The following is a 13,888-nucleotide window of genomic DNA, read 5'->3' as shown; positions in this document are numbered from 1 at the left end:
TACGAGCTGTGGCACCGGTTCTGAGTTTATGTGAATTACAGTCAGTTATTCTTAATTTATACAACACTAAATGCAATATTTTGGCTTATGAGTATAATTAACAAAATTTATTTTTAGCATAAAGGAAAGAAAAGTTTTTTAAACTTTTCCTCGTAAACATTTCTCGGTGCATTTTAACTTAAATCTGCAATGATCGTTAAGCCTAATATCAACATAAAACGTAACCATACTCTTTGCTATTTAATTACTAATATATTAAAAAAAAACTTTTTAGGCATCTCTGAATGAGTCAATTACTCAAGTAGTAATGTGTTGATATACATGGCCCGTTGAAAGCAAAATACTAGGGGAGCCAAGAATTCGTTACAACTTTAAAAATTCATAAAAAAAGGAAGAAATTATGATAAACAGTTTGCATGAAAGGATTCACAAGGATGTCAGTTTTTTTTTTAGGAAAAAAAAAAATTTAGTTTCAAATGTTAATGGTAGAGGGCACTGACGACCCAAAACACAATGAACAGGACAATAGTATGCTCCATTAATTTATTCTTTCAATAACATCGAAACATGTTATTGTACAAATCTGCAAATAGTTCAGCAGCCTCAGTTTTAGCTGAAGATTTTTCAACTGACATTTTTAATTGCATTATACCATGGTGATTTTAAAATTTGTTTAACCAGTTTATCAAATATGTGCACTCAGTTTTTAAGTTTATTTCTTCGTGAAATATTTTGGCTTGAGCCATTAGCATTGGACACATCTATGGCAAGCCCTTGCTGTGATACTGTCTGACCTATTCAATCATCACTTTGTCGTAACCATCATTTTTAGCATAAAAAATAATTTTTTCATTATTCATTGCGAGTGGGGTGTCCGAATACACAAAAAATTCAAAAAGTTCCTTTTTTTGTTTCTTTATGTCATATACAGTTGACTTTCCAATGCCATACTCCTTGCGTAATTGTGAGACGGATATACCCTTATCCATTTTTTGCAGCGTTTGTATTTTTTGTTTAATGGACATCGAAACAGGCTTTTGTTTTATAGATCCTGTTGCAGCTGCAGAATTAGAAAAAACTCTTTTTGGCATAATCGAAAGTTCAAAATTAATTTTTTATGGTATGGTTTTCCGATTACGAAAAGTTTGCACTTGTGCATTCTTGCAGCATTTGCGCACGCTAAAATTGTTAGTCTCACTTTGGAATCTTTGACACCAGTTGGAGCCTTTTTCTGTAGAGGTTGGCAAGGTATTTCGCGATACATATTGCCAGAAAAGACCAGTTTCATCAGCGTTGTAAATTTGTTCTAGAGATAATTGTTCACTAGTAATGAGTTTGTATTCATCTGCAAATTGTTCAGCAGCTTCAGTATTAGCTGAAGCTTTTTCATGGCTTATACCATGGTGATTTTTAAATTTGGTTAACCAACCTGTGGAATATGTGCACTCAGTGTTTAAATTCATTTCTTCATGAAATATTTTGGCTTGAGCCATTAGCATTGGATCAGTCAATGGCACGCCCTCACTGCAACACTGTCTCACCCATTCAATCATCACTTTGTCATGATGATCACTTTTAGCATAACAAACCCTTTTTCTGTTATTCATTGCAAGTAGGGTGTCGGAGTCCATAAAAATTCAAAAAGTTCCTTTTTCTTTTTGCTTATGTCATATACAATTGACTTTCCGATGTCATACTCCTCACATAATTTTGAGACGGATATGCCTTTATCCATTTTTTGCAGCAATTCCACTTTTTGTTTTATGGACATCAAAACATGCTTTCGCTTTGTAGATCCTTTGGCAGCTCCAGAATTGGAAACTCTTTTTGACATAATCAAAAGTTCAAGCTTAATTTTTATAAAATTGCTCTAACAGTCTGCAAAAAATAATAAGCCGGATCCAATTAGTTGATTTCGGAACAGTGCAATCTGCAACATTAACTGAAATGCCTTAGAATCAGTAAAGATAATTTTAGCCTAGCTTATACCGTCCATTATGCATTAAACGTGCATGCGTAAAGCATACAAAAAAAAGTTTGTGGCTTTGAGGTCCGGATAATGGACATCCGGATTACGGACCTTGTACTGTATATATGTTTGTTTGGAGTCAGACGGGAAGAATTTTAGGTACTTTCTCATTATTTGCACTCCCCCTATGAAAAGCTGTGAACTCATTCATGACTTTAGAAAGCATTCACAAACTTGTTGGTGACTAATTTTTCTCAAAGCTAATGAATAGAAGGCTACAGCCATTTTCAAAATGGTGGTGCACTAAGAATTTTTTGCAAGAATTATCAGTCAGTAAAACTGACAAAGCAAGAAGCATTTGGATTAAACATCTACCTATCTATCTTGTTTGAGAAATACCTATATACGAATATCTTGTTTGAAAATAAAATATCATTCATTAAATAGATTTCTTTCTTTTGTTTAACTGGAAATCAGTTGCAGAAACAGACATTTTTTAATCCATATTAGGCTTATTCTAATCTCAATCTTTAGCGCAGAAAAAAAATCCTATTATAGTTATAATAGTGATACGTTGGGCGATTTTATATATATGTATATACAAGCATATAAATCATATGAGATTGTCAAATTTTTGAGTTTTCAAGTGGACCATAATTAATTTACCAAACAGCACAGCTAATGCACACTTTACGGATAGACTGGAATTTTCTTAAAACACACCTGGAAAACCGAGAAAATCAGGGAATTTCATTCTCTTGTTTGAGTGACAACTCTGTGTGCAGTTTTTGGAATTTTTTGGATTAATCCAGGTTTAATGTATTTATTCTAAAGATATGCTTTTTTGATAAACATCAAAATTCTTATTTATTAGGTATGAATTTGGATGTAAATAGCATTGCTTCACGAGATATTTCATCATCTTGGGCTGCTGCTTTACCACAGTTCTTGATGCGCAGAAATGCTATTGCTGGTATTGCCCCTTTTGTACCAAGACATTATTCTTCTGCTTCAGGTTAGTTTTAATTTTTTTCCCTATCCTTATTTTTTCATATTGAATTTTCTGAATATTTATGTACAAGCAAGTTGCAGTTAGTTGAATAATAATATGTCATATGTGATCTGGACCATGAGTAATTGATTATAAACTGCTGGCCATCCAAAATGCCACACCATGAAGGAAGCATCCAAGCAACATGAAACTTGCATTATATGTATATCATGATGGATCATGCAAATGATTATAGTTTTAGCTCACATACACATAATGAGCCGCTGCAGCCCTCCTTATAATCCACATATAAAGGGAGAAAGACTGCTAGTGTTTCATCTATACAGCTTAAATATGCCTCATAGAATTGAGTATCATTCGAGGATGTTTTTAAGTTCAACCGAGGCAGAATCGTTGCATACAGACATATTGTCCTTCCGTGTTGGATGTAGCCAAATAAAAGCTATGTGAATATGGATTTGGTTGAGGCACCAGAAAATGATGAACAGATAGGAGCAATTGAAGTATTTCATATAAAGACGGACATATTGTACGCATGGCACTGATGTATCATATATAGTACAATGTCTTGTAGGCATCCATTGCTTCGCTTACCTTTAAAGTATAGGTGTTTGTGTTTGCTATGGTGCACTGAACGGCGGAGATGGACATTTGAATGATATGACGTGTTTTTGGATGAATCACATTTCTGCCTGCAGTACCCTGATAGTGTTTGGTTAGAGTTTGGAGACGCTATGGAAAGAATTTGCTTGACTATTGTGTTATGCATAATCATACAGGTCATGTGCCTGGTGTTATGCTGTAGGGTGGTGTTAAATTCCACTCCTGCATCCTCTAGTATGCAAGTATACACTTATCTCTAGTATACACTTATCAACCAATGCTATATCTCTGAGGTTTTGCAGCCTTTTCTCCTTTCTTACCTTCAGGACTTGCCTGCAGCCACATTTTAAAAGAACAATGTGTGACCACATGTTGCATGTAATGTTCAAACTTCCTTCTTAGCTCACAATATTGCACTGTTACCCTGGTCTGCTTGTTTTCCCGATCTATCATCCATTAAACATATCGATCAATGATTGGAGAATGCAGGTGCCTAGCTTGTCTTGCTGCACTTGTGGATACACTAGGGGAACTTTGGCTATATATGGAGGCAGCATGGGCTGTCATTCCCCAGCAACATATCCAAAGCCTCTTTCACTCATTGCTGCGGCATGTAGCAGCAATTATTGACAAATTAGGAGGCAACACTCTGCTGATTTTCTCATCTTCTTCACTTTAAAGAATTAGTATTCAAATTTCAAATCAGTTAACATTGATACTATAGTTAATCTCTGAAATAAATCTGGATTTGATATCTCTTGTTCTTCTTTGTTGCATTTCAGATGGCCAGTAGTGTATATGTGTAACATGATGTTTGACTAAAGGTAAGACAAGTTTGTGTTTTAATGTTGTATTTATACGTTATTGACGAGCCAATTATGCATTGGTGTGTGGTATGGGGTGACGTCTCAGGTGCCAGTCGCATGCAGGTGGGGGAAAAGTAACACCTCATTGTTTATTCTCTAGTTCAGTTGGCATTACATTTTGGGTATGTATGCTGGTATTGGTGTGGAATGAAGGTTAGAAACTAGTTATACATGTATGTGGTTCTGAATTAAAGTAAAGTTTCGTTTTATGCAACGATTATACACAAATATCATTCTAAAATATATAGTTTGTCATAATATTGTGTCACAGTATTATGAAAAACTAAAAATCAATTACTTTGTAATAAAGTCATTTGTAATACATATATATTTATTTGTGATATAGTTTCATACAAAAATAATGCATATTGTTTCTTATTTTGATTTGTTTTTAAGTAACACATGCAGCACATAATGTGACATTGGGAAAATAATTTTACCACTACTGCCAATTATGCAGTGGTGCTTAACCATAAAATTATATGATTAAAGGTTTGACAATCAGTGTGATGCATATAATCATCTTTTATTATCTCTTTTTAAATCATATTTCTTATAATAAGTTAGTTGGCATCTGAGTATACGTCAGGGAAATAATTAGGTACTCTTCTGTTATTGGGACTAGATTCAGAAATGTATGTATGTATGCACATGTGTATGTATGTGTGTGCTTATATGTGTGTGTATATACACATATGTTCATATATACATGCATACATGAGCACATTCATCCATCCATACATACATACATACATACATTTCTGAATCCTGTCCCAATAATAGAACAGTACTAATAATTATCAACACAACCTCACATGACTGGTAGCAAAAGTGTCTGAGTAGCAAAATATCAACTGAAGAGCATTGTTTATGATAAATATATTTCTTTTTAACTGTATGTTTTAGTAATAATATCTGTAATTTTAATCGTTTTCAAATTATTAAATCTGAAATAAATTTGCTTTTAATGTAACATAAGTTATCCGGTTACGTTCAACACCCAACTTTTGGAAAATAGTACAAATAAATCTATTGTTGGTTTTGTTTAGCAGAATACTACTTAAAGTGATGGAAGCAGTTGATAAACATATTATCAAAGTATAATTTTTGTTTTCTTACATTTTCCTTTAAAAATGTGTTACATTTTAGGATTACTAGATGTGTTCTCACAAAAATATTTATTGATGTTTTTTACTTTTATTTTTGTCACTTATAAGGGTATAAGGAATTAAATGGACTAACATCTAAGTGATAAAAATAAAATGTCTATTAAATATACTTGTTGAGTGCATGCACTAGCTATTTTTCGAGAAATCTCTCAATTTTCATTTACAAAATAGTCTGGAAAAACTTAAAGTAGGCACATAAACCTAAAACTGTAGTCCTTTTAATTCAGTATATTTCATAGAATGTTAGTGGGAAGTTTCATAAAATTACTATCGTAATATATAAGTTTTTTTGGGGGGAGGGGTAACAGGAAAGTTCGAAAAAATCAAATTAAAAAAAAGGTTTAATGTAATGCAACCATAAACAGAAAAAAAAAATAAATAAATAAAATGTTGCTATGCATGAAAATTAAATTGCAAAACTAATCTTGTTCCTGAACACTTAATAAAAAATAGAAAAGTTCAAAATCATCTTTTGAACATTAGTAAAGTATTCAAATGAAAAATTCCCATTTCAAAATGATTTACTATAGTCTGTATACATAAAATCAACTTCCAAGTTCTCAAACAAAAATTTCAGGGTTGCCACACTACCTGAAAAACTGGGAAAAGTCAGTGAATTAAAAAATTGACCAAAAAAGTGTGGGAATTTAAATATTTTAGTCAAAATCTGAAAAAACAGGGAATTTCATTCTCCTCTTTGATCGGTAACCCTCTTCCAGTTCACTGTGTAGAGCAAGAAGAGGTGCTGTTCTCCTTGTAATGACCAGAGAGACAATATATAAGTAGTTTGGGGAAGCTTAATGTATAAACCTTAAAATAAAGTAAAAAAAGTTTTTTTTTTTTTTTTTTTTTTTTTTTTTTTTTTTAAACATCAAATTTGACAATTAGAACATAGTTGGATGCCTTAATGCAGAATAACACTCAATCACAAAAACTTGTTTTTAAATCTTTACAACCTGATTTTTATATATCCTCAAAATGCATTTTTACTAGTATGGAGATGCAATGATATTTCAAAATTAATCTTTTATTAGAATGAATTTTGTTCAAACAAAAATAATTACCGTTATCTGAATATCTTTTAGAAAGTTATTGTTTGAATATAAAGGATTTTTTCCCCTTTTTTAAAGAAAAGAAGAGGAATTTAAAGTATCTGGTTTCTAAATGAGAACTTGTATGTGCTCTGAAATGTTAATAATGAAATTTTATTTTTTTCTCTCCTAAAAATCATGCACATTTAGCTATGAATTCTGATGTATGACTTTTACATTAACCCTCTGACTGTTCAATTTGTGGACCGAAATAGCTTCCAATTTTTTTTCTCTCTCATATTTGAAATCTATATATACTGGAGAATTTAAAAATGCACTTTTTCTTTCTAGAAAATATTTTTTATGTAGATTTTTATCATGAGAAACTAAGTTGCGAGAAAAACCAATTTCAGATGTTATCACCAAAAAAAAAAAAAAAATGTTTTTTTAAAATAAATTTCATTCAAATTAATTTCTATTTATTGCATAATATAAAAAAGTAAAATGTATAAAATTTAAGAAAATATAAAGCACTGAGGGAAAAATACCTTAGAAATGTAGTTTCGTATGATAGAGTTCAAAACAGGGTTCAAGGCAAAGTTCAACTTCACAGTCTTTGCACCAGATTCAGTAAATCTAATTAATAATCAATCTAATCAAAAAATCTAATTAATAATTCAATAATTTAATTAAATAATCAAGATAATCGCTGAATGTTTTCTTGCAGACATTTCTGTAAGAAAAAAGCGGCAAAAAGTGAAGTTTGAGCGCTAATACCACGTGCCTTCAAATGCCTAACAACTAACGATATCTATTGCCCAAAACGTAACGTAAGCTCCTAATACTGTACTTAATTTACTATTTCAATAGTTAAACGGGCAAAAAACGGGCATGCGTTCCTCAATAAAGGAAGAAAAATATATGCCCGCAGAGATCGCGGAATGAGCAAATTTTGCTACATTTGAGTTGCCCGTGGAAATCGTGGGATGATCAGCCAGAGGGTAAATTATATTTAGCCATACCCTTTATACAGTTATTGTCGCGAAGCGGTATCTTAACTTTAAATTAATAAACCTAAGAATACATCACTGCGAGTGGACTGTAAATTTTAACCTTTATTTGCGGTTTGAACTTTCGAACACAACACAGCACAAAGTAAAACGACAGAGTTACAATTAGCGTTTGCAAGAATGCAAGAAACAAAATGCGAGCTACGCATACAATCTGTGCATTGCGAAATAATATCTAACAGACAGGCAGAGAGCTCTGGTGGCCGAAACATTCCGCCCGGCGTTGAAACATAGTTTCAAACTAAATAGCTTTTACAAAATGAAATTACCATAACAATATTAAATTATGCAAAAATGTATCATTAAAATATTCACAAGAAAACATAATATGAAATTATGCAATGAAACTAAATTATTGTCAAAACAGATGCACAGAAGCCTTGATACAATTCAGGAACTTATATAGCTAAAGCAAAGTACAAAGTTATAATGCTTTAGGAAAAAAACTTAATCATTGATAGGCAAAACACTAAGTTTGTGAATTGGCCTTTTGAAAACTCCGTTAGCGGTTTTGATCTTCACGATACGCACAATATTATCTGAGCTAGGAAAAACTTCCTGGTTTTCCTCTTCGAGACACAAAGCACTTTAAAGCGGCAATAAATGATTCTGATGTAAGATTACCTACTAATTCAATATGTATAGCTCTTGTAGTAAAACACACGAATACACAAATGTAGCATTTCATTGGTTTTACTCCTCGACCTTGCCTGGGCTTCACTTCAAATGGCCCGGCGTAGTCAATTCCAACTTTGAAGAAAACCTTTGGCGGAATGACTCTAGACGATGGTAAATCAGACATTATGTGGGTAGATGTTTTAGCTCGTACACGATGACATTTCACACATTTCCAAATCTGTTGTCTTACAACTGACCTAGCATGGATTATCCAATATTTTCTTCTAATTACTGATAGCAATAGCAGGGGGCCTGCATGAAGATGGAATATATGAAAATGATTCACTATAATCTGTGTTATGTGATGTTTCTTGGGCAACAAAATAGGATATTTTCTGTCCTGCGCGATGTTGGATTATCTTAATCTTCCTCCAACGCGTATAAGTCCATTCTTATCGATAAACGGGTTCAAAGAAAGGATCTTACTATTTGAGTTTAACGATTGATTCTTTTTCAGAAGATTATATTCATTAAAAAACTCATCCATTTGAACTACTCTAACAATTGCATTTCTAGCGTATTGCAATTCTTCGCTTTTAAGGTAACCCTTAATTCTTGTTGCGGTAGATTTAGCTGCATTATTCGCAAACCGAAAACACCATGCGATGATTCTTTTAAGTTTCAAAAATGATGAAACTTCATTAAGGACTGGAATTTGCGAAGCGACTGTTCCAATTGAACAAGAAATATTTTTCCGTTGTTCCCTTAAAGACTCTTCTGAAAATGGTAAGTTGATAGAGAATGGAATATTATTTGAATTAAGCCACTGAGGACCTGTCCACCACAAGTCATGAGTAGAAAGCTCTGAAGGCAAAAGACCTCTTGATGCGCAATCAGCTGGATTCTCCTTTCCTTTTATGTGATTCCAACGCGATGAAGGTAAGACTGATTGAATTTCTGAAACGCGGTTGGCTACGAAGGTTTGCCAGCGTGTTGGTTCTGATTGTATCCAGGAAAAAACTATCATTGAATCACTCCATGCGTAAATACTGTCAACATGAATTTGCAATGAATTCTGTACAGCTTGAACCAAATGCACTAATAGAACTGCAGAGCAGAGTTCTAAACGAGGAATAGAGATTACTTTCAGTGGAGCTACGCGAGTTTTTGATGTTAGTAGCTGCACCGAAATTGAAGAATGATTTGAAGACTTTAAATAAATCACTGTGGCGTAAGCTTTCTCTGATGCGTCACAGAAACAATGAAGTTCTATATTTGTAGATTTGGGCAATAATACTCTCCTAGGAATATGAATGCATTCAAGATTTGCGATATCTTCACAATAGATTTTCCATCTTTGATTGATTTCATCTGGTAAGGGATCATCCCACGAGATTTGTAATTTCCATATGTCTTGAAGCAAGATTTTTGCTGCAACTATAAAAGGTGCTAACCAACCAAGTGGATCAAAGATTTTCGAAATAGAAGATAAAATTATTCTTTTAGTAGAACACTCTCTGTTTTCGAGATTTCCAAAGTGACAAGTAAACTCGTCTTGCGTTGGATACCACTCCAAACCCAATAATTTTATTGATTTAGTATCAACTACTGTACATGAAGAATTTGAGTTCCGAGCACTCAAAGCAGTTTCCAAAATCGAGCGATCATTAGTACACCATTTATGCAATTGAAAGCCACCTTTTTGTAAAAGTTCACTCAGTTGTGAAATTAACTCTACTGCGTCTTCTACTGTGTCTGAACCAAATAGGACATCATCAATATAACAATTGTGAAATATTATTTCAGCTGCCTTTGGGAATTTAGTTCCTTCGTCAATTGTTAGTTGTTTGAGTACGCGAGTAGCCAGGTATGAAGCGGAAGTAGTGCCGTACGTAACTGTGCACAACCTGTAAGTTTTAATCGGCTTCGATGGATCATCTCTCCAAAATATTTTTTGGAATTCGCGATCTTCATCATGAATTTGAACTTGTCGATACATTTTTAATAAGTCGCTAGTAATGGCTATGGGATAGCATTTAAACCTCAAAAGAATAGTAAATAAGTTGTCTTGTACCTTGGGACCATTCATTAGCGTGTCATTAATCGATATCCCAGATGTAGTTTTGGCACTAGCATTGAAAACGACGCGTAGTTTTGTGGTAAGACTTGATTCTTTTAGCACGTGATGATGAGGTATATAATAATGAAAATTTACTTTATCTGGATTATCATCGGATAATTCTTCCATGTGTCCAAGTGATAAGTATTCGGACATAAAGCCTTTATCTGTTGATATACTTCAGGAGTTTTTATTAATTTTTGTTCCAGACTAAGAAACTTGCAAAAGGCTGATGGTCTGGAATTACCCAACTCATTTCTTTTAGGCTTGAATGGCAGTTTTACTGAGTAACGACCCTTTTCACTATGCACGTGATTTTCCACGAAATGATTTTCACACAATCTTTCCTCTTTAGTTAAAGGTTTCGATGTGGGAATTTGTTCCAAATCCCAAAATGATTTAACTAATTCCTCCGTGTTTACGTTTAGCGTATTGACTGAAACCTGCTTACGGTTTGGGAATTCAAAATGTATAGTTCCAGCAATTATCCATCCTAACTTAGAACAACATGCAAATGGAAGATTTTTGCCCCTTTTAATTACCTCGCCGTTGATTAAAGTAAGGAATACGTTAACTCCAAGTAAAATATCAATTTCTCCCGATTCATGAAATGTAGGATCTGCTAAAGTTAAATCCTGGAAATTTTCATATAAATTCAAAGGTAATGTTACACTTGGAATGTTTCCTGTAATTTTGTCTATTATGTAAGCGGATGTTGAAATTCTGTAATTAGTATTAAAATGAGGTGTAAACAACAAGTCAACTTCTCCAGTAGTAGTTGTATTGAAAGTACCTAAGCATGACACTAATATCTTCGAATCCTTTATGCTCAATCCTAAATTGATAGCTGTTTTCCGACGAATGAATGATTTTTCACTACCTGAATCTAGTAAACATCTACAATTTATGAATTCCTGGTTTGAGTTTTGAACCTTAATTAAAGCAGTACACAAAAGTACATGACTACGTTTACCATTAGCATGAGCTCCAAAATGTTGATTTTCATAGTTGTTTGCACAAACAGTTGGAGAAACCTCACTCAAGTTGTTTTCTGGTTTAATTTGCGATTTCGGAACAAACACTTGTGCTTCCTGTGAAGGGAATCTAGATGCATTTTTTGGTTTGAAATTATTTTCTAAATGCAAAATGCTATGATGATGCTTAAAACAATGCTTGCAGGTGTTTGCACTCTTACATATTTTAACTTTATGGACATTAGACGAGCAATTAAAACAAAGTTTATTAGTCTTAACAAACTCTATTCGGTTTTGCACTGGTAAATTTAAAAAATTAGAACACCTGTATAAAAAATGATCTTCTTTACAAAATAAGCAGGTAGAATTAGTAATCAGAGAAAAAACCCTATTATACACTGGTTTATCTGATTTATGCGTTTTACTAACTAAAGGTTTACTGTTCTGCAATGTTCTAGCGTAATTCTTCAAAAATTCTGTCAAATCATTCAACTTTGGTATTTCGTCTTTTTTTAATTGACGCTCCCACCACAACTTTGTCGAAACGTCAATTTTTTGCAAAATAATATACAACAACAAAGTATCACTAAAATTATCTATCCTTTGATCTAATATTTCCAATGAGCAAATTATTTCGTTTACGTTATCTACTAAACTTAATATCGAGGATGCAGATTCCTTTTGTATTTGTGAAACGTTAAGAATTTTTTTAATAAAAGCAAATATCTGTTCTCTCTTATTAGAAAATCTCTCTTCTAGTAAATTCCAAGCAATACTGAAATTTTGATCAGCTATGGGAATTGACTGAATAATGCGATAAGCATCATTTTTCAAAGAACTCTTTAAATATTGTAATATTTGAGCTCCAGAAAGATTTGGATTGTTGCGAACACTAGCGTTAAATAAATCTTTAAATGTTATCCATTCAGTTAAATTTCCGCTAAATGTGGGTAAAGATAATTTCGGTAACTTTAAACTTTCAGAGATTGATTCAGGTACGACAGGTTTGTCGCCATTTGCATTTACGACCTTGTAAACCTTTAACTTACGAATAATTTTTAAGTGAACCTCCTCAATTTTCTCTAAAATCGACTGTTCTTCCTCAACGAAAGTGTCTATTTTTTCATCATCACAATTTGTATAAATTTCTCTAAATACAGATTTAAAATCTTCCTTAAAGATTTTACATTTTTCTAAGATTAATTCAGCTTCAGCATTATCTAAGTTATCATAATTTATTCTCTCAATGAATTTAGTTAACTGTGTTTTCAAAATTTTCTTTCGCTTTTTTTCTATATCTGACATTTTGAAAATATTCTAAATTCACGATTTTACTAATACTTTAAACACAACAATAGTAGCAATAAGGAAATCTGAAATGCAATTAAAATGCGTTAACTATTTCACTCACCTCGAACAATGTATCCATTCCGTAACTCTTGAGAATTCTAAACCGAAATTGCATTATCAACTCCATTACGGACACGTAGAATTCTTATTCACAAGCGCGGGTTTTTCTCGAAGCTCCGGCATAGGACGACCAAATAATGTAGCGAAGCGGTATCTTAACTTTAAATTAATAAACCTAAGAATACATCACTGCGAGTGGACTGTAAATTTTAACCTTTATTCGCGGTTTGAACTTTCGAACACAACACAGCGCAAAGTAAAACGACAGAGTTACAATTAGCATTTGCAAGAATGCAAGAAACAAAATGCGAGCTACGCATACAATCTGTGCATTGCGAAATAATATCTAACAGACAGGCAGAGAGCTCTGGTGGCCGAAACAGTTATGGAACGGTAAAAAAGTTAAAAAGGGAATTCCACATAATAATATTCAAATCCACATAATAAAATTCAAGTGCTTCTAATGATGAATCATATAAAAATACATTCCTCTATGGAGAAATACTGTTCCTTACAAGAAATAGAGAAACTGTTCATTACAAGTCTGTCAGGATGACATAATTTTTTTTTTTTTTTTTCTTTTCCCTAGTTGTGACTTCAAATAGAAAAGATGTAATCTGTCATGCTTTAAACTTCTGAATGTGTATCATTGCATTCAGTGGATGCATATACAAGGTGACACACACGCACCCCTCCCCCCCCAAAAAAAAAGAGAGAAAGAAAGACTGGTCCAGTAAATCATTGTACTTGCAAAATCAGTTCTCTGTGACATTATCACCTTCAAAGCGGTCCCCTTCTGCATTCGGTGCTGACATTGCTGGTAACAGCTCTGGAATGAGGTTTTTGGAAGGCCCTTCAGGAGATTCTCCGTTCTTGCCTTGAACCTCTTCGACTGAGGTAAAATGAGTTCTTTTTAAGCAAGATTTAACTTTGGGAAATAATAAAAAAACACAGTGTAATGTCTTCAACTGTTTTCTAATGACCCCCCATGAAATTCTGGGAAAAGGTTATTTCCTAATGACCACTTAACAATTCTCGGGAAAGCTG

At 33.1% G+C, this 13,888-nt stretch overlaps 1 protein-coding gene across 2 annotated transcripts in view; it reads left to right on the top strand.

Moving 5' to 3' along the window:
* The window catches only part of smo (smoothened, frizzled class receptor), a 110,355-nt gene that overhangs the window by 82,131 nt on the left and 14,336 nt on the right, over positions 1-13,888 (top strand). For both annotated transcript variants that reach the window (XM_085819179.1, XM_085819180.1), the window contains one exon: positions 2,844-2,984. In XM_085819179.1, coding sequence (XP_085675305.1) covers positions 2,844-2,984 — 141 coding nt within the window. The remainder of the gene's footprint in view (positions 1-2,843; positions 2,985-13,888) is intronic.

The sequence above is a fragment of the Stegodyphus dumicola genome, chromosome 6 (assembly GCF_044657685.1).
Source record: "Stegodyphus dumicola isolate Sdum_Otavi_A_Nest chromosome 6, ASM4465768v1".
Lineage (NCBI taxonomy): Eukaryota > Metazoa > Arthropoda > Arachnida > Araneae > Eresidae > Stegodyphus > Stegodyphus dumicola.
The sequence above is the reverse complement of the archived record's forward strand: the minus strand, read 5'-3'. Positions and strand labels throughout refer to the sequence as shown.